Consider the following 27,530-nt stretch of genomic DNA (forward strand, 5'->3'; position numbering starts at 1 on the left):
GGATATAAACCATGCCAATAATCGAACAACTTGAAGATCGTCTAACCTTTCTCAAAGTTGATAATTCTTATATGGATGAAGCTTTTGCAACGATGGTTTGTGGTCATAATCATATAGTTATCTTATATCTTCAATACTTATGAATTAATATCATTGTATCCCATAGTTGGTATGTCCATCAATGCTGGAATGCACTTTACAGATATGGGGAGTCCATTTATGTCCATTATATCCATGTATACATGATTGGGTTCAGTCTGAACCCTGTGGTTTCATGTCCAAATGTTATGTATGTTATGTAAATATCCTTCCTTGTCGCAACGCTGACTGTTGGCATGGACACATTTCGAATGTAGCATCAATTGGCGCTTTAAATAGTGTTTGACAATTAATAAAGGGACATGGTCACTATTTTGGTCAATTTTTTCCCCCCGATTTTAATGTTTATAATGCTTCAGTAAGGCATTTTTAATAGGCAACCAAAATTTGAGTGTCATTTGTTGAGTTATAAGCGAGTTACAGAGCTTACAATTCCTCGCTATGTAAACATAGCTTTTGTTTACATTTTGAACGTTGAAGTAAAAATTCAAGTTTTAGACCTAAAATGAATGTGTTAATCGTGAGGAACTGTTTATTTATGCTTAAAATGAATAAGAATACAGACAAATCATCTTGAAAAATATTTTTACTAGTATATTGAACCTATGTAAACAAAAACAGGACACGAGCCTTGTTTACATGACGAAGAATTGTGAGCCCTGTATCTTGCTTAAAACTCATCGACGGGCACCTAAATTTCATTTGATCATTAGAAATGCATTCATAAAGCATTGTAAATAATAGACGCAGAAAAATAAAATTTGACCAAATCGTGACCATGCCCCGTTAAAAGTAGGTACCAAACGTGTTGATCGGAAATAAGAGTTCACTGATGATGTTAGGTACACTTTTGTCTATTCACGAATCCATTGTAGTTACACTAAGTCTTTTGACCTATTTCGTTGGCAATTTCAGAGCACTCGTTGGCTGTTGCCATTTTTAGACCGTGTTATTCTCTTATATTTACGTTTTCCAGTGACTTTGCCTGTGATACCACTACACATTGATTTTGTACTATAAAACCCATAACTTCAAATGAGGTATAATTGGGCGCCAGTGGGGTTTACGTATTTATATTTAATTATTTTTTCGTACAGTGGCATAAAGTTATTAAAATATAAGTAATAAGGAATCATTCTTTGAATATTTATGAGGTGATAATTTCGGTCGGGGTGTGATCAAATCCAATAAAGCCCGAAGGGCAAAGGGTGATTCCTTATTCCTTATTTATAAGAAAAGCTTAAGAGAAAACCTTAATTTAAAAGGTTAAAAATATGGATTTGTACTATATAAAATTATAGTATATCCCTAAATAAACCATATTTTAAAAGGTTAGGTAGATCTAATTCTTAATTTGTTGATCATTCAGCTTCCTCAATTACTTTTTAAAACGTAAGTACATATTAGGTAACTATATCACTGTGTCAGTCTTTTTAACCGGCCAACAGGGTTGGGCACGATTACTTAGAGCAATATGAGCTGCAATTTTCATGTTGAATTTTTTTTACGAAAATGTTATTTTCTAGTTAAAAGACAAAAATTATCACGGCTTTTAAATTTCTGTTATCCATATTTTTGTGGGAAAAGGCGTTAAGAAGCCTTAATTGGACCAAAATTGAATTATTGTCGTCCTGTACAAAAATTGATTTGCTATATATTCCTTAGAAGAGAAATCTTTCTTTTTACAAAAATTAATGATTTGTTCTAATCTTATCATAAAAGTTTAAGTAACATATAGACTTATTATACTAGCAGGTTTTTGCACTAAAATAAAATTATAAAAAATACAGCTCATATTGCTTTAAACATGTAATCGATTATTAATCAATTACACTCATTTTTGTGGTGTAATAAATTACTTTATAAAATGTAATCTATTAATAATAGATTACCTCAATTTTGTCATTTTCTTTCAATAAAATGTTAAAAATACTTCTGATGAACTTATTGTTATCAACTTTTTAATCTAATATCATTAAACAAGTCGTTTACATTTAGAATTCCACATGTAATCCAATTTTTAAAAAATAGGGAATTTCCCTTATGCAAAAAATTGCAGTTGTTCCATACTGGTTGTTGCATATTTTCTATCTTTTTTTCTGAAACTTGTAAAGCGTAATTCACATCTATGTTTATTTGTTTACAGTAGGAATCTAAAATTTTGTACAGAATGTTTTTGTTTTTTAAAAGTCGAGGAACCCATGAGGCTTTTAATGCCTTTATTTTGCATTCAATATCGACAACTGCCAACCCACCGTTTAATAGCCTACCTATTAAAATATTGCGTTTAATTCTTTCGTTTTTTCCCAAATAAAGTTATAGATTAATCGTCGATTTTTTTAAATAAAAGTCATTTTCAGAAGAATTAAGTATTGAAGCAACGTATGCGAGTTTAGATAAAGCAAGAGTGTTAACTATGCATGATTTACCAAACAAGGTTAATTTTCTTCTTTTTCAAGATTCAAAAAGCTCTTCAACATCATGATAAATTTTCATCCAGTTCTTATCATAACATTCTACTTTATCGTGACCAATGAAGATTCCCAGACATCTTACTGCTTTGTTTGTAGTTTAAATACCAGAGAGCTCATCATAAAGATTTTTTAGAGTTCCTAAGAGAATGACCATTCCTCTTTAAAGCATGTATTCACAGCGTGAAATCAAGCTTGCTAACCGCTTTCTAGAACTTTGGTACTTTAAGGGGGATGTACGGCTATGTGCGAGTTAAAAGTTTTAGAACACCTCTTTTGTATTTACTTAAATAAAGACTATATCAACGTTGCACTAGTTTTAAAAGTTATCATTATACCGATCGACTCTGATGGAAGTCATTACAACAGAAATTTTATTTTTATTTTCTTTTTGTTAAATAAATAAAGTAAGTATATTAGCTCCAGTTTGCTTGAATCCAATTAACAAAGTTCCAGGTATCGGCATATACACCGGGAAGCTCTGGGCGAGCACAGCCGTATCCCCAGCTGACCACACCTACAAAGGAACAGGTGATAAACCAAATCAGTTCATTTTTAGAATAATTCACAATGCTTAAGGTGGCTCACTACACCGTGAAATATTTTCTCAAATCAGCAGAAAATTACTTGATTATGGTAGATATAATAATGGATATGAAGTATTTAAGTCTAATAGGCCAAAAAATATGCAATTTTGGATGAAAAATTACATTTTCGAAAATTATTGCTTATTCGAGCTCGTGATCTGCGTTTCAGAAGCCAAATACTTTAACCACTGAGCTACTGACGACGATATACACCCAACTGAATGATATAAACAGATTAACAAAACATTTAAATCGCCACCTTGTAACGTAGTGTCTTAAAAGTATAAGTGTAGGTGTAGTGAGGTACTTTTAAGGTGGCTCTATACACCACTTTTTGATGACGCAGTACGCAAAAAAGTAAATCGGGAAACATGCATTTCCGGTACTGGCTTATTTAAACTGAGGTGAATTGTATGGGAACCGCTATTTTGAAAAAATTGTTAGATGGATAGATTTAATTTGATAATTGGAAAATTCATTACTTACAAGTAATGTGGTATGTGACACCTTCACGTTGTGTGGTATTATTTATCGAAATAAACAATAAAATAAAGTATAAATTTTTAAAGAGTTTCTTTAGCATCATCGATATGTTACACCGTAGCGCAGTGGGTTAGTGGGTTCACTACAAACCAGTAGGTCATGAGTTCGATTCCCGTTGAGAACAATAAATTTTTTAACTTTCAAAAAATTTCTAAAACGTATTTTTGGGTTGAATACCGTGAAAGAAAATTCTAAACAGGTGAAAATATTTCAATTATAATATACTTTAATGCACATTAATATCGACACCTAACGGGGATGAGAGGGTTGCTTTGAATTTCTCTCAGGTTGGGATCCATAAATCCTATTAGCCTAGTCAATGTTCCCCTTTTATTTATTTGACTTAGTTTTGCACTAAAGCGAATATATTCACTTATACAGGGCAAAGTCTTTAATGAAATATGCATGTATTTATCATTCCAACATTATATTTAGGAAATTTTCTTCAACTCAGAAATGAAAAGTCCCCAAGGTGTTTGGGCCTTGGGATTTAGGAACGATAACCCTTACATGAGGAACTTTCATACCAAATAAAATTTAAAATATTTTTTGTGTTTATTTGCAATTGTTTTCATTCAATTTTTTATTTCACATTTATTAAAATACATTTTCTTATAACATCAAGCAACTTTTTCAGATGATTTGTCAACAGAGTAAGAAAATATGAAAAAATATGTTTTGGGGAAATACTAAAAAAATTTGCAATAATAACATTTTTGAATGTTAAGAAGTGTTATATTTTTTTTATGTGTCCGAAGGAAATATCCATCATATGACAAAATAATTTCTCTCAATTTGTTGATAGCTGTCTTTTTAAAAAATATTTTACAAAAACACGAAGAAACATTAAAAAATTCTTTAAAAATACCTATAGTAAACCTATCGTCATTTTAATATTTTATAAGTTTATGTTTTGTGGTCTTCTATTGAAAATTGGAATAAACTGTGGGTGTATAGAGCCACCTTAAGCATTACGTTTACTCAGGGGCGAAAAATTCCACTAATAGGAACGAAAAACTACTTATTGTACACAGTAGCCCTTCTTTTGTAGAGCTATTTTTCACTTTCAAGTAACTAGGTCAATGACCTACTTATTATGCTAGTGACCACTGAATGTATATCGAAAAATTATCAAAATTGTTCACACTTTCCAAGGTTTTCTTTAATTAGTAGAAATAATAAAGCGATTTGTTGTTTGGAAAATAATGAAATACGAATAGCTTTACTTATTTCATATTTCAATGAATCGTTTTTAAGTTTATAGAATCACATTTTAAGTTTAATTTAGTCCGAATTTCCTCTATCCATTTTCAATGTTCTTTCCAGTTTTACATAAACTTACTAATAGAAGCTCCAAACCATTGTTTCCGAAAACTGTTTTAATTGTTTGTATTCTGATGACATTAACATTATAGAAGGTCAATGATGAAAATCTATCTTAAAGTGATTTAATGTATACTAAAGTTACTCCAATAGCGTGCCAGCCAGTGGCATAAAATTATACACGAGATAAATCAACCATACAGTATGTAAAATGGTATAAAAAAAAACACACTGAAACTTAACTTTTTCAATTACATTACTACGGTAAGTTTTTAAGAGAAAATAAGAAAATGAAAAATTTAGTCCGAATTTCTTTTGTTTCTACCTTTGTCGTAGCATATCTTCGGCAAATAAACAAAATATGGATATCAATATCGATATTTGTTGATAACATCGTTTTTCTGAGTTTTTTAAAACAACTTTTTACTTCAGGTATTGAACATTGTAAAAATGTTTTTTGAAATCTTAAACCCTGAGTAAACGTAATCCTTAAAATAATTAGTCAAATATCATGGAATAACATTTTTGACACAGACAATAAAACCTACCAGCCAATTCCCAAATGCCGTTTCTCTGAGCAACCAATGGTCCGCCAGAATCTCCCTGTGAAACATCAGTTCATAAATTACTTCATAGGAGAACAAAGAATGCAAGACGTAACTACCGAAAAATATTCTGGGGATTTATGTAATTGTCGATATATTCCGAGGGATTTATGTAACTGTCGATAAATATCCGGGGGATTTATGTAACTGTAGAAAAATATCTTAGGGATTATGTTGCTGTCAAAAAATTTCTGGAAATAATGTAACTGTCAAAAATATCCTAGGGATTATGTAACTATCGAAAAATATCCGTGGGATTTATGTAACTGAAATATCCTGGAAATTATGTAACAGACCAAAAAAATCCGGGGGACTAATGAAACTGTCGAAAAATATCCGGGGAATTTAATGAGCTGTCGAAAAATATCCGGAAGATTTTTGTAACTGTCAAAAAACACCAGGGAATTATGTAACTGTAGGTGGAGAACAAACTTGTATCTTTTCGGGTACATCAGTCAAAAAAGACTTTACAACATGTAAATGGTAAAGATGCCGGGGTATTATATATGGCTTAAACATATTTAATTTTTCAATGGCTTGCATGAAATTATAAAAGATTTCAAGCGTGTTTTCTATGAGACCTAACGGCTGCTTTATCTATAAAATACTTGTATAAAATAGAGAAGAAGTGAACATTAAACAGAATAGAATTACACAGTAAAATGGTTTAACATTTCCCTACACCGTAAAAAGGTTTAACATTTTCCTACACAGTAAAATGGTTTAACATTTTCCTACCTGGCAAGCATCGGCACCACCCTCGGCGAAACCAGCGCACAACATGGTGGCACTTTTGTAGGAAGTTCCGAGGTAGGAACTACATGCAGAGTCTGCCAAGATAGGTTTGGAGACCTCCATCAATCGGTCTGTAGTAGATCCACCTATAAATACAACAAATGCAGTACACATAAACCCAAATAATAAGCGTCAAATAATATAGGAAGATGTGCAGAGCAGACTGTATTCGTGTTTCTTTTTTTATACAGTGGAAACTTTTGCTACCATACCAGTGACGTAGTTAGAGGCAAAAGCTTACCCTCAGATGTGGTACCCCAGCCAGTGACGTAAGACAACTCATTGACGCCGTGGTCCCTTGATGGCATACAAGCTGGCATGACGTTGCTGCCCTCTGTTGGTTGTGTGGTAAATGTCAAAATGGCAATGTCGTTGTTGATGGTAGCAGAATTGTAACTTCTGTGTTTTCTCACCTCGGCGACTGCCATGCGCTGTCCAACGTTCTGACTCAATCTCATTTCTCCAACCTTGACTCTAAGATTATTTGCGTTTCCGAGAGATCTAAAAGATAAATGACATCTTTAAACATATATTTCTTATGTTTAGAGACATGATGCATGCATGGCAACAAACAAAATAGTTAACATCTAAGTCAAGCTTCAGTGTTAGAACCAAATGAAGAGAAGTTACCCATCCACACAGTGGGCAGCTGTGACAACAACTAAGTTCCCAGCAGTGTTTCTGATCAGAGTACCACCGCAAATATGGCGACCGTTGTATTCCAGGCTGATCTAAAAATAGAAAAATTATCCTTTTTTTCTATAAAACACCAAACCCCAAAATCACACCCTCCCTAAACAAAAAAGACAAACAAACATCAAACCTAAACACAAATCAAGCTAAGAACAATAAATATAAAAGTTTGGCTTTTAAATCCCATGTCTGAAGGAGCACATTTTACCTGCCAAGGCCATGCATCCGTATTAGCTATAGATCCGCCTACAATGTACTGGGAAAGCCCATTAGGCACTCCGCTGGGAGTTCCGCATGCCTGATTCCTGCTGTCTGTTTGGACATTCACGTGGGGTTTTGCTGTTTAAGTAATGAAAAAATGTTTTGTAGCATAAAGGTGCTAAAACTTGTTAGAGAGTTTACCAAAAATATGGAACAGCAAAATACAAAATAAATGCTACTGCAAACAACAAGAATTGCAGCATCTACAACATGGTATTTATCTCCAAGCAACTGCAATGTAATACACATCTTGGTACATTTGCGAAACAAATAAAAGCATAGATTATGAAATCTATTTTATTTAGAATTATTAAATCTATTGTGTTTAGGAAATATTAGGAACGGTTTTCGACATTCAAGAATTTTAAAAGAACCTAAATGCAAGGTAGCTTATTACAAGGTACACCTTTTATAAAAAGTTCTCTTATGAATTTCTTTAAGTAATTCAATAAAGATGCAAATTAAACTGCTAAAGTGTAACTTAAAATATAAACTATTCCAAACTCTTTGCTTATAAATGTTAAAAATATTATAGGAATGTCCGACAAGATAAATCTTTTTTTTAATTTTCCTTTTCGATCTTAATATTTGTTGGTGAACTCCCTACCTGAGGCAAGGGCCAAAGCAGAGGCCAAAATCAAAATCCACATAATGTCCACTTGTTAAAGCTCTAAAGTCCTGAGATGAATTGGCAGCAACGGTGAGTATTATTCATTTATATCTGTTACAAATCACGTGGTTCACAGGGATTTCTTATCTATTAAACAGTCTCTCTATCACGATCAAGGTGAAATTTCTTGTAATAAGCGACACTCACAAAGCTATTGGTGTTTGTGATTGCCTAACACCAAGAAAATCTAGAAGCTTACTGTTTCTATCAGAAGTCATTTTGATATATAGTTTCAATGGAAATTTGTTTATAAACACATTTTTTAGCCCACTGTTATATATATAACATATCTGAGCAAATTCATCTTTTTCAATGTTTTGAAATGACAAACTCATACAGTGATTAAAAAACCCCCCAATATTTTTCATGAAAAAAATTTCCTATCATTTTATTCATTGCAGTTTTAACATAAAATAAAATTACTCATTAGTCAACCTTCCCACCTATGTTATGTTAATAACTTAAATAAGTTTTGGCACTTTAAGCGGCAAACAAAAATAATTCATTGTGCACGTTTCTAACGGCGATCAGACTCTCTACCTTAGTTATGTATTGAGTGTTTGAGAGATTTATTTCAAATTCTTTCAATCTATTTATTCGAGAATACACTTATTTAATCAAAAATTTGAATATGCTTATTGGTTGTTTTTCTTTAAATTTAAAATATCCTTGTGTGTTTATGTTTTCATTATCATATTTCACCGTTCAACACTAACAAAGACAAAGAACTGCTTGCTTTATGTTCCTAGTTCTTTAAAATTAAAGGTATGGATGGAGCTTTAGAAATGTTTTCAAAGATAGACAAATCATATACAATGATAGTCTAATTACATGAAAGTTATGTAACAAAGAATAGTTGTTTGTTTTTTGGAAAGGAAACATTGAACGCATGCTTGCTCTAACGCCACCTTTTTAAAAATATGCGATGCAAAATTATATCCTCAATTACATATGTGAAAATGATAACTATGCGATCTTCTATTGATTAATATGAAGAAAAAATCATGATTTTTTCATGTTTTTTAGAGAATGGTTGGGCACTGACATTAATTGTTTTATATTTTGATGAAATATATGTATGATTATTTATAAAAGGGACAGAAATAAGACTTAATCAAGTAAATATATCTTTAAGTCCTTCATCAAATCAAATAAAGTTCTTCAACACAATTAATGGAAAAATTAATGTTAAGTATTCAGTAATGTGCTTCTCTTAATGTTGTTAACGAAAATAAAGCGTACATCAACTATCACTGACATTATTTGTATGTACATTTAAGAAGTGTGAAACAAAGCACCAATCTATCTGGAAGGTATGCCACAGCCAGAGAGACCTCTTGGCATTGCGGAATGTGTAAATGCTTGTTAGCTGTCACCAATTTCAAACAGAGCCCTCAAAGTTCAATTCCAAGATAAACGATGCATATGTACAAACACTGAACCTTCGGGAATGAGTTCAAAGGGTCATAACGTCAGTGCCATATCATAATCCATATTGAATATCCCTTATCATAACAATGGTGCCGTTGTCGCCACAGAACACAGCTAATTGAAAGTTATGGTAGTTAAACTGGATATTGTCATTGCATGAGCCTTTTTTGTAGGAGCTAGTACTAGTTTAAAACTGGTACCTTAGCAGTTTTTGTATAAATAGGCAGTGTTTCTGGCTATAAGACCATAAAGTGGGAACAAACTTAAGTCAAGAATTTGAATAATTATAACAAAAAAATATTTACCACGTGATTGTTTATCATACAAACTTGCTACTGTTATGAAAGTTTTACTAAAAATTAAGATTTGATATCTCTTTACCATGTGTTTGTTTATTACACAAACTTACAACTGTTATGATAAAAGTTTTGCTAAAAATTAAGCAAGAGATTTAACATCTGAAATTTAACCTAATTCTGTTCTCATTTCATAGTCTTATGATCGGGTTTTTGATGACCTCTTCCCAATAAGACTGTACCAGGTAATATTTAAAATAAACTACATGTACTCTATACTTTATTTCTGCAAAAATCGTTCTCGTTTTGAAATTTACAACGTACAATATTGAAGTCATATTTAATATAAAATATCGTGTTTCTCAAATATCGCCGTTAGTTTTCAGCCACCCGGATGTGACGAACTCAAAAACGTGAGTGTACACTGGGGGGAGTCCTGCCGTTCCGCATCCATAGCCCCAACTGACGATACCTGAAATCGTAAATTGCTCTCAGTGAACATAAAACGGTTTAATTTGGCATTCCATAATAATTTATTTGATATTTCACATGAAGGCATGCTTGTCTTACCCGTTAGGTACCAGATATCCTGTCTTTTACACAGAAGTGGACCGCCGCTATCCCTCTGCATGGAAGAGGACATTTTTTAAAAATAATTTGCATTAAATACAACTAAATTTAAAAGTACGCTTAGTATCACCATTGTGGATTTGCACGTAACACAAAAGAACAAATTTGTCAATGTATGGAAAAGATACAATGGTTGTTGCAACTATTTTAAAGGGGCATGATCACGATTTTGGTCAAATTTTGTGTTTCTGTTTTTATTGTTTACAATACTTTATTAAGGCATTCCTAATGATCAACCTAATTTTGAGTATCAGTTGTAGAGTTGTAAGCATTAGATAAAAAGCTCACAATTCTTTGTTATGTAAACAATGATCGTACAATGATGTTTTTGTTTACATTGCAATTAGTTAAATATACCATAAAAAAGTTTTTGTCGAACCATGCCCCTTTTTTTTCCTAATCAGTCTGTGTAGATCCTAGGAGTTCCTGTTTTATATGCATTTATAAAAATAATTACAAAAGTCAGCATTAAAAATACACAAATAAAGAACCGATTTAAACATTATGTTTAATATATTTGAATAAAATCCTATATATGTAATGACGGATACTGACACCACGGCCTGTATGTAATGATGAATATTGACACCATGGCCTGTATGTACTGATGAATAATAACAACATGGCCTGTATGTAATTATGGATATTGACACCACGACCTGTATGTAATAATGGATATTGACACCACGACCTGTATGTAATAATGGATATTGACATAATGACATGTATGTAATGATGGATATTGACACGACGGGTTGTGTGTAATAATGGTTACGACACCACGATCTGTATGTAATGATAGATATAGATACCACGGCCTGTATGTAATGATGGATATTGACACCACGGCCTGTATGTAATGATGGATATTGACACCGTGGTCAGCATTAAAAATACACATATGAAGAACCGATTGAAACATTATATTTTCTATATTAAAATAAAAGTTTACATCAACTTAGCTAAAAATTCATTTAATGCTGATGATAATAGATATTGACACCACGGCCTGTTTGTAATGATGGATATTGACACGACGGGTTGTGTGTAATAATGGTTACGACACCACGATTTGTATGTAATGATGGATATTGACAAAATGGCCTGTTTGTAATGATGGATATTGACACCATGGCCTGTATGTAATGATGGATATTGACACCATGGCCTGTATGTAATGACGGATGCTGACACGATGACCAGTATGTAATGATGGATATTGACACCATGGCCTGTTTGTAATGATGGATATTGACACAATGGCCTGTATGTAATGATGAATATTGACACCATGGCCTGTTTGTAATGATGGATATTGACACGACGGGTTGTGTGTAATAATGGATATTGTTATATTCAGTAGTATATTCTCACTATATAACTCTATATAGACAAATAGTCAATAACTGTAATATTAGCTCGTCCGAAAAATATTGACCGGTCAATATTTTTTTTATATTGACCGGCTAGGAATAATATCTAGAGAACATTCCCTCTATTTCAAAAAATCGCTTCTGATTTGTTGATTCGTAAACGATGACGTAAATACCTCTTCGCGACTCCAAAACAAGATGACGTCATAATAGACAGTCAGTCAAGGCAAGTAAACAACGTACGCGCAATGCGACGGTTTGCTATCATAACGGATATAAGGATTTTCGAATTACTGTGAAGTGAAATCAGGTAGAACATCTGTATTTTATTTCTTACGGTCGGCGGAATATCACCAGTGACCGTTTGATGCAGAGGATATTTGTGAAATGAACTTTGCCAAAAATTGAATTCGTGAATTCTTTGTAGAGCTGAAAAAATTACGGCGATCTGTTTTCAATTACTTTCTTAAATTTTGGTTTGTTTCTTCATATAACAAAACAAATGTTGACTGTGTTTTCTGGCAACATTGATTATATTAGCCCCCTTGAGACGAAAATATTGCCCTCCGCTTCGCGTCGGGCAATATTTCGTCCCTCGGGGGCTAATATAATCAATGTTGCCCTCAACCCCAGTCAATATTTGTATATTGATAACATGGCCTGTATGTAATGACGGATGCTGACACGATGGCCAGTATGTAATGATGGGTATTGACACCATGGTCTGCATGTAATGATGGATATTGACACAATGGCCTGTTTGTAATGATGGATATTGACACCATGGTCTGTATGTAATGATGGATTTGACACCATGGCCAGTATGTTATGACGGATACTGACACGATGGCCAGTATGTAATGATGAATATTGACACCATGGCCTGTATGTACTGATGAATAATGACACCATGGCTTGTATGTAATGATGGATTTGACACCATGGCCTGTAAGTAATGATGAATATTGACACCGAGGCATGTATGTTTAGATGGATATTGACGCCGCCACATGTATGTTATGATGGGTATGAACCATGGCCTGTATGTAATGATGGATATTGACACCGTTGACTGTATTTTATCATGGATATTGACACAATGGACTGTATATAATGATTGAATTGACACCAAGGCCTGTATGTATTGACACCAAGGCCTGTATGTATTGACACCAAGGCCTGTATGTATTGACACCATGGCCTGTATGTAATTATGGATATTGACTATTGACACCATGGTCAGTATGAAATGATAAATATTGACACCATGGCCCGTGTGTAATAATGGATATTGCCACCATGGCTTGTATGAAATGATGGATATTGACACCATGGCATGTATGTAATGATGAATATTGACACCATGGCCTGTATCTTATGATGGATATTGACACCATTGCCTGTTTGCAATGATGGATAATGACACCATGGCCTGTATGTAATGATGTATATTGACCCAATGGCTAGTATGTAACGGCATGTATGTAAAAGCTCTTACGAAGCATGCCCCCGCTCCGCCCTCGTCTCGGCCCGCACACATCATTGTACGTCTGTCAAACAGGGCACCCAGCTGCTGGGAGCAAGTGTCCGCGTTCAAGAGAGGCTTGGACACCTGTTGTAATCTATCGGACACCTCTCCACCTGTTCACAAACATAAATACATATACTGTAAACATACACATGTGAAGTAATCGCGTTAAAATTTGCTTTACTTGATTTATTTTAGGCTACATATTGGTTAAAATATTGTTAGCAAATACAATGTTATCTTTTCTTTCATGGAATCAAAGGCATGTTTGATTCTCGAGCAAAATGTTTTCCGATTTTAGAATTCTTGGGATATATACCTTGGACAGTCTGTCCCCATCCGAGTGTGACGCAGTTTTCCCCTGGCATATACATGTCTCTGGTGACGCAAGCGGGGCTGACGCCATTGGTTTCTTGAATGACACCTTCAACAAGCATTAAGGCAATGTCATTGGCGTACGTGTTCGGGTGGTAATCTGGATGTTGAATGATCTTCGATACTCTGAACTGCTGGTAGTACGGTTCGTATGTTGCCCCTGTTCTACTGAACACCCCGAGACGAACTTGCCATCGGGTTTCATCTGCCAGCGTACTACAGTCATAATTTAAAATATAATCTAAATTTTGATATAAATTTAAATATCTTTCTATTAAAAAGAAACCTCACAAAGTTAAAATACTGATTTAATTGGTTAAATTTATTCATATCCTTTTACTTTGCTTTTGGGATAACATGTACCCAGTTACTTTGAATCTTGCCTTTTGGGATCATTTTAAGGTGACATTTACTCAATTACTTTAATTGTTTGCTTTGGGAGATATTCTTATGCAGATATGTACCAATTTAATTTAATTCATATTGTTCTATTTTTTGCTTTTTTAAATAATTAGCGAAGGATTCATACCCATCAACACAGGCCGCTGAAGTGATGATGAGCATAGTGTTGTTATCGTTCCTGACTACAGTACCCCCACACGTCAGACTGCCATCAAACTTCAACAAAGCCTGCAAAGTGTAAGACGTAGAATCTGTTTAAATTTTATGTTTAAGGACGTTGTTTACTCAGGGTTTGAGTTCTCAAATCCGGATTGTTAAAAAGTTCAATTTCATGAGTAAAATTTGTTTTAAATACAAAAAGTGTTTATGAAATGAATTATTATTAATATAACAATCGATATTTTTACTAAATTATGGAATTAGGCTCTGACAAAGTTTGACTTTTAGCAAAACAGAGGAAATTCGGACTAAATTTTTCAGATTTTGTTTTCCACTGAAATATTTTTGGTAGTACTATGATATTTGAAGTTAAGATTTTATTTGTTAGTCAACATAATTTTGCATATTTTCTGTTGGTTTTATCTTGCTTTTTCGTTTAGATAATCGTATGGCACACACTACAAAAATATTGAAAAATGCTTTAAAATGATAAAAGACACCATATCTCAAAATTTTGATCATTGACCTCATATAAATTATATACCAGCAGAGAAAGGTCAATATACTTCGTTTAATACTATAAATGTTTTAGCATTATCATCATTCAGTTTTCTGTTATATTAAATCAAAAATGGGTAGTAATTTGAAAACTGATAGAGGAAATTCGGACTAGAATATCTATAAAAATTGTGAATGAAAACTTAATGCTTTGTATCTATTTAATGTCACTACCATTCATAAACTATATTTCATTTGTTAAAGAGTTAAGCAATTTGTATTATTTTCACAATTAAAAAAATCTGAATCATAGTGTAAAATTTTTATGGATTTTTCTTGAATTTCCCAAATATACTCAATGGTCATTAACTCAAAAAGTAGGCCATTGACCTACTTTTTTGAAGGTGAAGAATAACACTACCATGTAAGGTCTATAACACACAATAGTTGGTTTTTCATTATCATCAGTGGAAATTTTTTTCATTCTGAGTAAACGTCATCCTTAAACCTTTATACCTTTATACCTAGACCTTGGACTACACCTTTAATTTAAAAAAGCATACCTTTTACCTAATACCAATTAAAACATATGTTATTAATTATCATATTTTTTCACATTTCAATGAAATCATCTTCGTGCATATATATATATATATATATATATATATATATATATATATATATATATATATATATATATATATATATATATATATATATATATATATATATAATTGCAATTATCATAATATTATGCAATTGTTATAATAAGAGTGTAATAATTTAATTATGATAAAAGTGTTAATCTTAACATGTAAATGTAGAAACTATCATACAAACGTAAACATTATGATTTTGTAGTAATCAATATAAATAAATATTAATGAAATTGCGAAACTTTAAATGTAATAACAAACTTTATCCTTCAAGTAGAACTATTCTTGTTTTCCTTTTTTTTCACTATCACGTACCATCCATGGCCAGCTGTTGGGAGCCACCTGCTCCCCTCCCACCACTCTTTTTACCGGGGAGATCGGTTTGTAGTGGGATACCCCACATCCAGTGTTGTTTGGAAGAGACCCCCAAATTGGGTCTACAAACGAATCAAAGGATTTTGTAAACTCATAATCGAAAAAGAAAATCGCTCTCAACTAAGGTAAGTGTTGCGCAATAACAAAAATATTTCATAGAAAGAGCAGACAGTTTCTTTAGAATTAAATACGTCATATTTTTAACAATGATATACATGTATATGTAACATATTATCACATACCAACCACAAGGACACTCCAAATAGCTAAAAATAGCATTTTTTGTCTTATTCCTGAAATATCCCAAGATTGATGCAGGTCTTCCTTTCTTATCTTGAATCAATGTCATTAAAACAAAATTGTGGTTCTTATCGGTGCTATATCACGATACATTAGAATATGTGCCAGTTTACGATGTAGAGACACATAGGTCAAAGCTACAAAGTGTTCAAAGGCCATTCAGTTTGCCTTGAATATACTAATGCTATAACAGTGAATATAGTACTCACCTAGTAGAGTACTTGTACCATGGGCCTATTTTTCAAACATAATGATCATCCTACATGTTATTACTTGATTATTTAAGAATTTATGTGGTAAAGATTTATCATTTTTCAACCAAAAACGTAAATAAAGTAGGTTATAAAAGGATTGATAAAAATTCATTATTGTAATTGCCTTATACAGATATTAGTTTTATAAGCCATATACGAAAAAGAGAACCATCTAAATAAAAAAAATATATAATTATGATAAAAATATGCATTCCGAATTGTTCGTGTGTTTGTAAGAAGGAATGCACACCGTAAGGTAATGAATTCGAAGTATATTGATTTATGCATTATATTTGTCTTTAATCTGGCAGTTCATTTATAGATGAATAATCAATCATTTAAAAAGATGTTATAGTGAATAAGAATCTTTGGATACAGACAAATATGGATCACGATTAAAATGAGTATATTCTCAGTACATCTACACCTTTCACTAATCACAACCCCTATTGAATCAGACCCCATTACTTCTAGGCCACATTAATAAATGTCAAGGTCATAATAATACCATATTATGTGGCAATTCTTTTCCGATCAAATCCCATAAAGCCTGAAAGGCTCTATGAAAGATTTGATCACGTACCAACCAGTGATATATCAGGGATAACGTTTGCAAGTGTAAATATTTAATCATTTGAGCTAATGATAGATTTTTATTTTATTGCATCAGTTTGTAATCATCATAATATGATAAAATAATGATATCATTATGTTGCATCAAAGATTTAATAGCCCTTCGGGCTTTATAGGATTAGATCGCGTGACCAACCCGTATTTATATCCCGATATACATCCAAAAATGATACCTTATTTCTTAAATAACTGCAATGGCTTTCCATACACTTTAAATACAAAATAAAAGTGGAATGCAAATAAAGTAAATTGCTAAAAAAAAATGTGAACCTCCACCTGCATCCCAAACCTATGGTTCAGAATCATCACCCAAGCTTGTCATGTACCTAAATATCAGAAGATGTATAGTTCATTTCAGTTCCGTAAATAATGGGAATTAAACAAGAACTATCCTGGTAAAATGAAGATTAATTAAATGGCGACCAATGTAAAGTCAATATGATATCTAGACCGCTGACCTCTTTTGCTGCCTAAGATATTGTCTTTCCACAAAACTATTTAAAAATTAAATTTGTTGTTATGACTACTTTAAGGTGGATCTCTACACCAAATAAGTGTAGGAGATTTTTGTTGCATGCATTTGTTACCAATACTAGGCACAGTATTCAACAATAATAGACCTCAAAATACAATACACTATTTTCTAGAGAATTTTTAAAATATCAGTCTGGTTCCAGATAACCCCTTATTTATCAAATTTTTAAACATTTCTGTTTTAAAATTCTTATGAAAGTGAAATGTTATTAAGTTTAGAAATGAAAAACCAAAAAATCATGAATGAAGTTTGTATGATTTTTATTGGAATCCACATAAATATGAAACTAAAATATAAAAAAATTCTTTTAAGGCAAACTGCTGGACAAAATTCCACAAAAACCTGAAAATATAAACAATATTCGTTGGTGAATGGGATGAAGAAAAGAAATTGAATGAAATTGAAAAATTAAAGGAAATACTTAATTATTGCAAAAATCTTGGTATGAAAGATCCTGTTTTAGAGTTGTCTTTCTTTATTTTACATGGTCTCAAATATCTTGGGATCAATTTTTTAATTAATAAAAATCACGAAGAAAAATTAAAAAAGGAACAAGTCTATGCTAAATATGTAGATATAAGATAAGTAGTGCTTATGATAATGTTTGAAGCTGAAAAATTATATTATTGATGAATGCACTATATATATTTAACTCTTCAGAACAAAATATTAGTAGTTAATTATATTATAAATGTTAGCAATTATAAACAACAACCATACGCATATTAATACATACATTAGATGTCCATAGTGATACACATGCATGTGTGGAAATGAAAAACATGCTCCTTTTCAGAATTCTGTCTTTCCCTCATTTGGCTTGCAAATCCGGGCTTCCACTGCTATTGCTACCTAGCTGTATCTATCTTAATCAAAATACATTAGTTTAATTTCAAAGTTTCAGTGAAAGTCTTTTACTGCAAATGTTTTTTTTTAAATTTGGGAAGTTAGGATCAATTCAAGAGATCGTACTACGGTACTTTCGTTTTATATTCATCATACATATATAGTTTAAATGAAAATTTGACATCTGCTTACCTATATCGATAATCCGCCACATATGTATGATCGTCTGTTGCAGATGACATGACAAAAATGTATTGCCAATAGCAGCAGAGCAGGGAAACGGTATATTATTTAGATTCCACGTTTTCCGTACAAAACAGCTGATAATCAATGTTAGTTAAAAGCTTTAAACAGGAAGAAAATTGACATATTTTCTAAGCGTTTTGGTGATTTCATTCCTATCTCATCTCCTTAGTTAGAAGAGTTCAATTAAACGGTGTATAGCTATTTTGTACCACGACATAATGTTATCAATCCGGAACACAATGGCGTTTCGAACGGAAGTCAGACATGTTGTGACGATGTAGCCTTCCACCTTAATTAATTAAAGTAGTCATAACAACAAATTTAATTTTTAAATAAATTTGTGGAAAGACAATATAATATAGGTCAAAGATTCCAAAGAAAGCTTATTATTTTCACACAGGCACCTGACGTAATTATATATATATATATATATATATATATATATATATATATATATATATATATATATATATATATATATATATATATATATAAACACACCCTTTTCCTAGAAATACACGTGTTTTGTGCAATGTTACAGTTCTAGAAAAATCCAAGATGGCGGCGAAACGTATAACTAAAAAGGAAATATACTTTTTAAAATTTTGTTTTGTGAGTAAAGTGTATAACATCAGATCTCCGTGGTCATGCCATAACAGTTAATTTATAAAAACACATCATGTCTTTAAATGACATTTTTAACTTATTTTCACAAAATAAAAAGATATATTGCCAACTTTTTATATCTTTAAAAATACCTTTACTAAACACTCTGAAATTGATTAGGAGTACCCCCCGCCCCAAGGAAATGGAATGCAATATTTTGATTGTGTATTAATATTAATCTATTAATTGTTATACTTAGTGTAATTTATGTATTAAAAAGTATTTTATGCAGTTGAATCATATTGCTAGGGGTTTTATAAAAAATAAAACAAAAATGTGAATTTTTTACAAACCTTGCAACAGCACAATTAAATCAAGTTTTTTTTGGCATACAATTTGTTTTTAAAACTGTAGTCTTAATTATTCAAAATTGGAATTTTGATAAAAAAAAAATCACCATTTTTTCATATAGCACTGACTGCTTTTTTGCCATAAATTTAGTTATGCCATACTAAATATATTTCGTTTTATGGATTTTTGAGAAAGTTCATTTTTTCATCTTGTTCTTCGAATCTGTATTTTGTTAAATGATCGAGTACTAAAGAGAGAAATAAAAAAAAATCTTTTAATATATACTTGCAAAAGAATAAGCACTTTAATAAAACTAGCGACTCTCTATGTGTATATCTCAACATTCCCAATCGGGTTTGTCCCCCTTGGGCGACTTGTTGTTATCTAGGAACATTGTAACACATATCGGACAACTGGTACTCTAATGACGCATTTATCTACAAAAGTTAAATCCTTTTGTATGATTTCTTTTGACATACAAACGTTGAAAGATATATTGTTGTTTAAAAAAAATACAATGGAACCAGAGAGAGAAACACCTTTAACGAAAACAAAAAATCATAAATCTGCTATGATATTGACAATCTCTGATACGTGAGAAAAGATGTAGCAGTTGAAATTTTCTTATACACATAATAAACACATTAAAATATGGTCTGAATTGGGGGAAAATAACACGTGTAAAATAAAGGTTTAAATCATGCAAGTACACGTATTGGTTTCAACATATTAAATGTTCAGTGCAATGATCTAGCAGAAAATTGATGATCTCTATTTCAATAAAAAAATTTTGGTTATATGTATTTATTCTGATTAACATGTTATAGGCAAAATTAAATGCTATTTTTTATTTGTTTTCAAAAACTTTTCTAAGGTAATTTATAAGAAATACATTTACGTGTGAAAACAGAATATATCCTCCTGATTACTAACGTGTGAAAATCAAAATGATTGCCAGGTGGGAATTGAGAATTTTAGAATGTTGGGTAGGTGGGAATAAACCTTTTGTGTCACCTGTATTCTAGAAATTATGCATCATATATTGATTCTATTCATAAATTCAAACTTTATAATGCCAATTAAACAATCTTAAATAAAATAGTAAAGGAAAAATTACATATTTACAGAGTTTAGTGACTATTTTTTGTGGCGGAAGGTTTTTAAAAAGAAAATGAATATTTTTCATAACCCAGTTGTCTTACAGTATCGCCACTTTAACTTCCTTATTTTCAGTGCAAACAAAACTTCCAGATAATTTGTGCATTAGAATATCTTTATTTTGTTACGAAAAACAATTTGTCAATATCTTTATCGACACATACTGGCAAATTTAACTTATATTTCATAAAAGTAAAGAAAAACTAGAATCCCATTATTTGGGGGCCTAAAATCAGCTTATTTCATGCCATATCTCAAATTGTACATAACAGATCCATACTTTTTGTCTTACTTTCCCATCAATTAAAACTGAAATTTTAAGATTTTTCTGACAAGTGTATCATAATTTGAGAAAAAGTTTGAGACTTTTAAATAGTTCCATTACATGTTGAATTGGTAATGAATAAAAATAGCTTTTTATAAGTGCAAAAAGTTCAAAATATCAATTAGGTGAAGAAATTTAACATTTTCCTTTTTGATAATTTTAAAATTCATTTATTTCATTTATTTTATTTTATTTTATTTATTTCATTTATTTTAAATAGTATAAATTTAAATGCCATGATTCATTCCGATAATAAAATATAGACGGAAAAGCGACTTAGTGCAGAAAGGTCATATTAAATACATCTAGCGCCAAATGAAGCATATAGACAACGAAATTTTGTTTTGAATTTTGGTTAAGCTATGTGTGTAGATTTAAAAAAAACTTTGGAAAAAACTTTAAGACTTTTGATCGTAGGATCTAACGCCCTTAAGGATATTAAGAATAATTTTATTTCATTTCTGTTTTTATAAACTTTAATCAATTAAAAAAAAATCTGTATAATGTTTTAACAATTTTTGAGTGAATATAGTACATTGTAAAATTAAAAAAAATGAATAAAAATGAATTATAATTATTGTAACAGTTACTAAAAAACCCGAACATTTTAAAACACCTTAATGACGTTTAAACAATGGCTATTTAGTGATTATAACATGTCACAAAACACCGTTTAATTCTTATTATTCACTTTTTTTACAATACATAACACATTTAGTCTGACAATTAATTGAAGAATAATGGTTTTCCAAGAAATAACTTTCTTAGACAAAGTTCTGGTCATCAAACCGTCGTTTATAAATATTGTCCAACCCAACCTATCGTATTATTAGTAGAGTATTAAGTAATTTTTGGAAATATAGATCAAATTCTTCAGTTTCGAATACTAGTAACAATGTGCATAATAATTATGCCAGTGTCAAGGTGGCATTTTTGCACACTTCTAAGCTGCATATATCGAAAAATTCAAATATGCCATATGATAGACATTTGCTTAAAGAGTTTTTAACCATCTTTGTATCATTGTATCTCACCTGTCAGGTGAAATATTTACTTTTCAAAAATAAAATCCCACAGAAAAATATTTTTTCCCGATGGAAAAACAATATTCCTATTGGAAATTTGAAATTTCCAATCGGAATACAAGAACTTCAATTCCGACAGGATTTACTAAAATTACTATTAAAAAAATACCTGTCTGAGAATCATTTCTCCTATGGGAATTATCATTTTTCTATAGGATATTAATTTTCAAAAGTAAATATCTCACCTGTCAGGTGAAACACACTACCCGTAAAAACAAAAGTGTTATATAATCTCTATACAATGTTCTATCATTTGGTATATATGGATTTTTCCAAAACTGCATCTTAAGCGGGTACAAAAATGCCACCTTGACACTGGCATAATTATCCGACACCGTGTTTAGTATTTGTGTAATTTAATAATAAGATTTACTTCGTAATCCAGTTATTGAGATTTTGAGTTCCCATGTTTTCTGTAGGTGGTATATGAGGTTAAATATCCAGTCCTTTACTATTTATTTATATAATTCTTTCACTGTCTTGTATCCATTCTTTCTTTTTTAGTCGTTTTATCATTGTACGTTGTTTCTAGTGTCCACCCTTTGGAGTAGTGTACTGTCTTTGTATATCGTTTCTAATATCCACTCTCTGTACTTCTGTACGTTTGTGTACACGCCCGGTTGGTCAGCCTGTGCACATTCGCTGTAGGTTTTTCCTCCCCAGCTTGTTATACCTATTTTATAAAACCACATCAATTATAAACCGAACTTGAGAAAGGTTCTAAATTAAGCATTAAAGAATATATATATATATATATATATATATATATATATATATATATATATATATATATATATATATATATATATATATATATAAAGCACTGAATAGAATCAACAACACTAGGCATCTTTAAAGTGTCGGATCTAATATATAGATACTAGGCCAGTAAACTGAATATAAAAAGCACTAAAAATGGCTAACGACACGAACAATAGAAATTGACAATTTATATATTGCAAAGGAATTCTTCATCGTATATTTCCCCTATTAATGATTTAAGATATATATTCTTTATTAATTAATGCATATCATTTAAACTATCATTTATACTTATATTTAAATAGATAATGATAAAAGTTTTAGATAAATCCATCTTTATGATTATTACACAAATAACATGATAACACAGTTTCCGACCTTTTACGCGCCAAACGCCATCAGCATGACACTGCAGAGGTCCCCCGCTGTCTCCCTACAAACACAATTAAAGTTACAATGAATAGCAACCTAGCTGGTTTTTTTGAAATAAGAAATTAGTAGTTTAATCTTATTTTCTGCACAAACGATATAGATATTAGATTTTGGTATGTGATGCGCTGTGTGAGTGCTATGTAAATTATTTTATACATGCATTACTTTACTCTTCCGTACATCACAATGACATATCTTAACGATTATAATTTTTTATTAAGAAGCGTATTTCATTTTAATTTTTAAAAAAGAAATTAAATTGAAAGGAATTGATTCGGTAGCTACCAAATTAAATATACACTAGGTGTGAACAGTTAATGCATTATATGATTTGTGCTGTTGGTTATAATTAAAGCCTAAATTGACGTAACTTGAATTTTATGCCAGTATACTGATGCAGCATAATGATAATATCGAATTCATTCTTAAGCTTAATAAATGTATCTCCAAACTTTTAAAACAAATTGTGTAACAATATTCATTCTCATGTGCATGGTAGCAAACATTTTTGTATCACTTTACATAATATTGCTTTCACCCTTATACACAATCAACGTTACAATGAACAAACCTAATCTTTATATTGTAAGAAAATTAATTCATCTTATTTTATGCACATTGAATGCATATATCATATTCTTATATGTAACGCGCAATTTCATTGCTATGTAAATAATTTTATACATTCATTATACTTTTTCGTACATAAAAATGACGTATTTTTACAATTTTAAAAATTATTTTGAAGCATATTTCACTTTATTTTGTTTCGTTTTTAATAGACTTTTTGAATTAAAAGGAATTTGGAATTCGGAAGCTACTAATTTCAATGTATAATATGTTTGAACAGTTAACGCCTTTGATGATCCGTTTTGTTTCATTGTCATATCTTGAATTATATGAATGAATACCGATCCGGCAAATACTAGTATCAAATTCATTCTAAATAAATGCATCTTAAAACGTTTTAGACAAACCATAGTGAAGTGCATATTAATTCTTATGTGCATGGTAGCAAATAGTTTTTTCCTCTTACTTAAAATTGCTTTGACATCTAGTAATTTACGTTTTGACAGCTAGAACTTGGGATATTGTATTATTTCTTTCGCCAATATATTAAAATTATCTTTGTGAAAAACTCCATACATTGCAGGAATCTACGTGACCTTCGGGATAGCCGGCACAGACCATGTTTTCTGTTAGTTTCTCGTCGTATCCTTCTTTCTGTTGACACTCCTTCTCTTCGATGATTGGAATCGAGGCTTGTTGTAAAAGATCTGGCCAGGCCGTTGAATCGATCTCGTAGAGTGATGACACATTTGGAGCTGAAAGTAAATTGCATATATGATTAATCATTGGAAAATTAATGCAGTTGTTTGGTGTGTGATGGAAATTTCATTATGTGTCTTAAATAGCTTTAGATGCATGTTAACTTAAAGCGTACTTCTTTTAATCCCCCATCCAGTTATAACACAGTCATTTTCAATAGTATCGATTTCTGATGGCAAACACAGCGGACGGACAAATTCGGTAGTTTCTATTGCATGATTTAGCTTCACTAACGCAATATCGTTATCGAATGGAGTTGAATTGGTGCCGTAACCAGGATGCGTATATATCTTTTGAATCATTCGCTGCTGTTCGACGGGGTTTCCAGTGAGTGAAGATGAGACATTGTGTATCCCTGTCCGGATCAGCATGAATTTATAAGCATCATGTAGAGGCCTTAAAAGGAAAATATAATAATTATCTGCGCACTATACATTATTGTCTTAGTTTAATAAAGGTATAGTCAGTCAAAATGCATGCTTACGGATCAAAACAGTGAGCTGCAGTTAAAAACCATGCATTGTCGATGAGAAATCCTCCACACACGGATTGGTGAAAAGGGACAAAATATATAGACACCTGTTTGATAAAAAAATGGAGTTATTAGTAAATATTTACATTCTACTGTGTTTTTCCATTAAATTCCGTGATGTTTAAATGCCTCTAAATGCAACACCTATTCACTGCGTATGAATTTACAAGTAATTTACATAAGTAGTTCTCAAACAGTGATTTCTATGTTACCGGTTAAAAAATGTATTTCATAAATGTTGTCAAAACACCATGTTTTATAATTATTCAACAAAACAGTTGACTTTATTGTTGAAAGCAACATTTCAATAGTTATTTTTCATGTATTATATTTTCATGCTCGTCGATCTCATCTCAATAGTCTCTGTGATAACCAGTTTAAACCGGTTTTACAAATCAGCTGTTCTTGCTGTTACTAATTCACTCCCTCCGTGATCTGCACTTTATATCAATTTATTTAAGTAAACAATTGATTTCTTCAGTAAGGGAATGTAAATATAAGCATTGAATGATTTATTTTTAACGTCGTCGTGTCAATAACTGCCGTCAGATGAACAGACAAATTATCATAACGCGCTAACGCGCGTTATTCAATTTGTCTATTTATTTTGACGGCAGTTATTGACACGACGACGTCAAAAATAAATCATTTAATGCTATAATATATACACCGCATATAAATGAATACATGTAAATTGTAAATTATGTAAAACACCCTATAATAAAGCGTTAGGCATAATAAAATAACCATTAATGTACCATCCATGGCCAGCTGCCTTTCCGAGCGTCCGTGCCTCCCATAATTCTGTAATGTGTACCATGAGGAGCAAAGTGTTGTCTTCCACATGAAGAGGTGCGATTCCTCATCCAGGTAATCTTCCATTCCGAAAATGAGGCCATTCCGTTGAAGTTCATCGTCGTTTGTTCCTGTAATGTAGTTTTGGTCGTAGAATGGTCGGCGGGGTGTGATGCAGGGTGCAGTGCCGCGCCCATTGTCGTAGCTGTGTTTTGGTGCAGTACATTAACCAGTATAGGTTGGGGATTGTGTACCGGGGAGTGACTGTTTGACCACGGTGGAGGTCTTTTCGGGGGAAATTTCTGACCTTTCTGCAGGTCTTCGTCGATAGTCTGTTCATTTATTTGGATTCGATGTGGCCCATTATACTTTGAATTCCCTTTGAAAATAAAGCAGTATTATTTAAACTACTACCGCAAAAGGAGACTTGCATTTTTTTTTTTTTAAATGCCATTTTATGTTTTTTAAGCTAAAATTCTAAAGAAATAGATGAATTAAATGTTAAGGAAGGGGTCCCTCAAGTTTATTTAATGAGAAATTCATTTTAATTTTCACACAACCAAATAGGAAGAAAAAACTACCAAGTGATGGCATCATTTAAATCAAAGACCATCTAATTTTCGTTTTATCTTAAAATGTGAATATAAATCGTTTGCTATTCAGTGATTTTGATTTGAATAAACGTACAAATGTAATATTTCGAACGCAACGTTAAAAGGAAATAAAAATAATTGATCTTTTAAATTCAGTGCATTGCAAATTAATGAACATTTATTAAAATATTCTGCCAATATTTTGACAAGTTAGAAACAAAACAGGACTCGTTAAAAATTCAATTTCTTTATTCCCATTTATAATAAACAGAATGAAAATTTTCATATATACAGATTGAAACAAATCTCCTTCTTAATACATATGGATTTCATCTTCAGTTTTTTTTAGTAAGAAAAACGGAAGAAAAAAATGATATAGCAATTCATGTCATTTTACGTATAATAAGTTACCTTGTATAATATATTTAGCTGAGGCAAAATCCATCATGAAAGTGACTAAGGTGAACACAGCTAAAACCTCCATGATTTGCCCGCGTCCTTACGATATCTAATGGTATACGTCATGTCACATAGGTATATATATGTACGTACATATATATACACTGGACACAATATCGATAGGTACCTTAATTCCAACCATTCCGTGAATTATGACAGTGTTGAAAAGATTGCCAATCAAATAAATTGTTTGAACAGCTATCAGAATTACCTAGCAATGGAGAAATGCGATAGTCTTAATTTGATTCCTGGATAGATATTTCATTCTCACTAATTTTAAATCAAGCACTGATATAGGGTTTGAACATCCGTTTCAAAGTCTATGGCTTCCGCGATCCTTGGACCCGGGAAATACCCAAATTTAAAAGGATTTGTGTTCATTGGACCACATTTACAAATTAGACTTGCGGGTCACGTCAAGATGTCCATGTGGAAGATTAATTAATCTCCTGTATATAAAAGATCATACATTTCTTCATTCACACGTATCCCGTATACATGTAGTTATATCTTAAAGGG

The 27,530-nt window shown here is 31.6% G+C and overlaps 3 protein-coding genes and 1 long non-coding RNA gene across 6 annotated transcripts; all 4 read right to left on the reverse strand.

Annotated features, from left to right (window-relative positions):
• Positions 1-2,938: 2,938 nt before the first annotated feature.
• Positions 2,939-8,092, reverse strand: LOC105348513 (trypsin-1). The gene is made up of 7 exons (XM_011457978.4): positions 7,985-8,092; positions 7,325-7,455; positions 7,054-7,154; positions 6,665-6,924; positions 6,367-6,509; positions 5,572-5,626; positions 2,939-3,087 (listed from the first exon to the last, which is right to left on the reverse strand). Exons 1-7 carry the CDS (start codon positions 8,025-8,027, stop codon positions 2,987-2,989), a joined length of 834 nt encoding a protein of 277 aa, XP_011456280.3. The 5' UTR covers positions 8,028-8,092; the 3' UTR covers positions 2,939-2,986.
• Positions 8,093-10,037: 1,945 nt separating this feature from the next.
• On the reverse strand, positions 10,038-16,167 carry LOC117684283 (chymotrypsinogen A). Its single transcript, XM_034455721.2, has 7 exons — positions 16,013-16,167; positions 15,711-15,832; positions 14,210-14,310; positions 13,625-13,896; positions 13,276-13,418; positions 10,345-10,399; positions 10,038-10,246 (listed from the first exon to the last, which is right to left on the reverse strand). Exons 1-7 carry the CDS (start codon positions 16,047-16,049, stop codon positions 10,137-10,139), a joined length of 840 nt encoding a protein of 279 aa, XP_034311612.2. The 5' UTR covers positions 16,050-16,167; the 3' UTR covers positions 10,038-10,136.
• A 1,568-nt stretch (positions 16,168-17,735) lies between these two features.
• LOC136270141 (uncharacterized) lies at positions 17,736-18,880 on the reverse strand. Of its 2 annotated transcripts, XR_010707865.1 has the most exons (3): positions 18,531-18,879; positions 18,229-18,354; positions 17,736-17,834 (listed from the first exon to the last, which is right to left on the reverse strand). It is a non-coding gene; the product is annotated as an uncharacterized lncRNA (long non-coding RNA). The 2 variants fall into 2 exon arrangements; XR_010707864.1 differs by having other exon boundaries at positions 17,736-18,354; positions 18,531-18,880.
• Positions 18,881-21,658: 2,778 nt separating this feature from the next.
• On the reverse strand, positions 21,659-27,295 carry LOC105348511 (brain-specific serine protease 4). 2 transcript variants are annotated; one of them, XM_034455718.2, is made up of 7 exons: positions 26,964-27,291; positions 25,923-26,338; positions 25,117-25,211; positions 24,748-25,028; positions 24,450-24,628; positions 23,250-23,304; positions 21,659-22,782 (listed from the first exon to the last, which is right to left on the reverse strand). In XM_034455718.2, the coding sequence occupies exons 1-7, from the start codon at positions 27,034-27,036 to the stop codon at positions 22,622-22,624; spliced, it is 1,260 nt and encodes a 419-aa protein (XP_034311609.2). In that variant the 5' UTR covers positions 27,037-27,291; the 3' UTR covers positions 21,659-22,621. The 2 variants fall into 2 exon arrangements, with proteins under 2 accessions (XP_034311609.2, XP_034311611.2); XM_034455720.2 differs by having other exon boundaries at positions 22,644-22,782; positions 24,470-24,628; positions 26,964-27,295.
• Positions 27,296-27,530: the final 235 nt, after the last annotated feature.

The sequence above is a fragment of the Magallana gigas genome, chromosome 7 (genome assembly GCF_963853765.1).
Source record: "Magallana gigas chromosome 7, xbMagGiga1.1, whole genome shotgun sequence".
In the NCBI taxonomy this organism is placed as follows: Eukaryota; Metazoa; Mollusca; class Bivalvia; order Ostreida; family Ostreidae; genus Magallana; species Magallana gigas.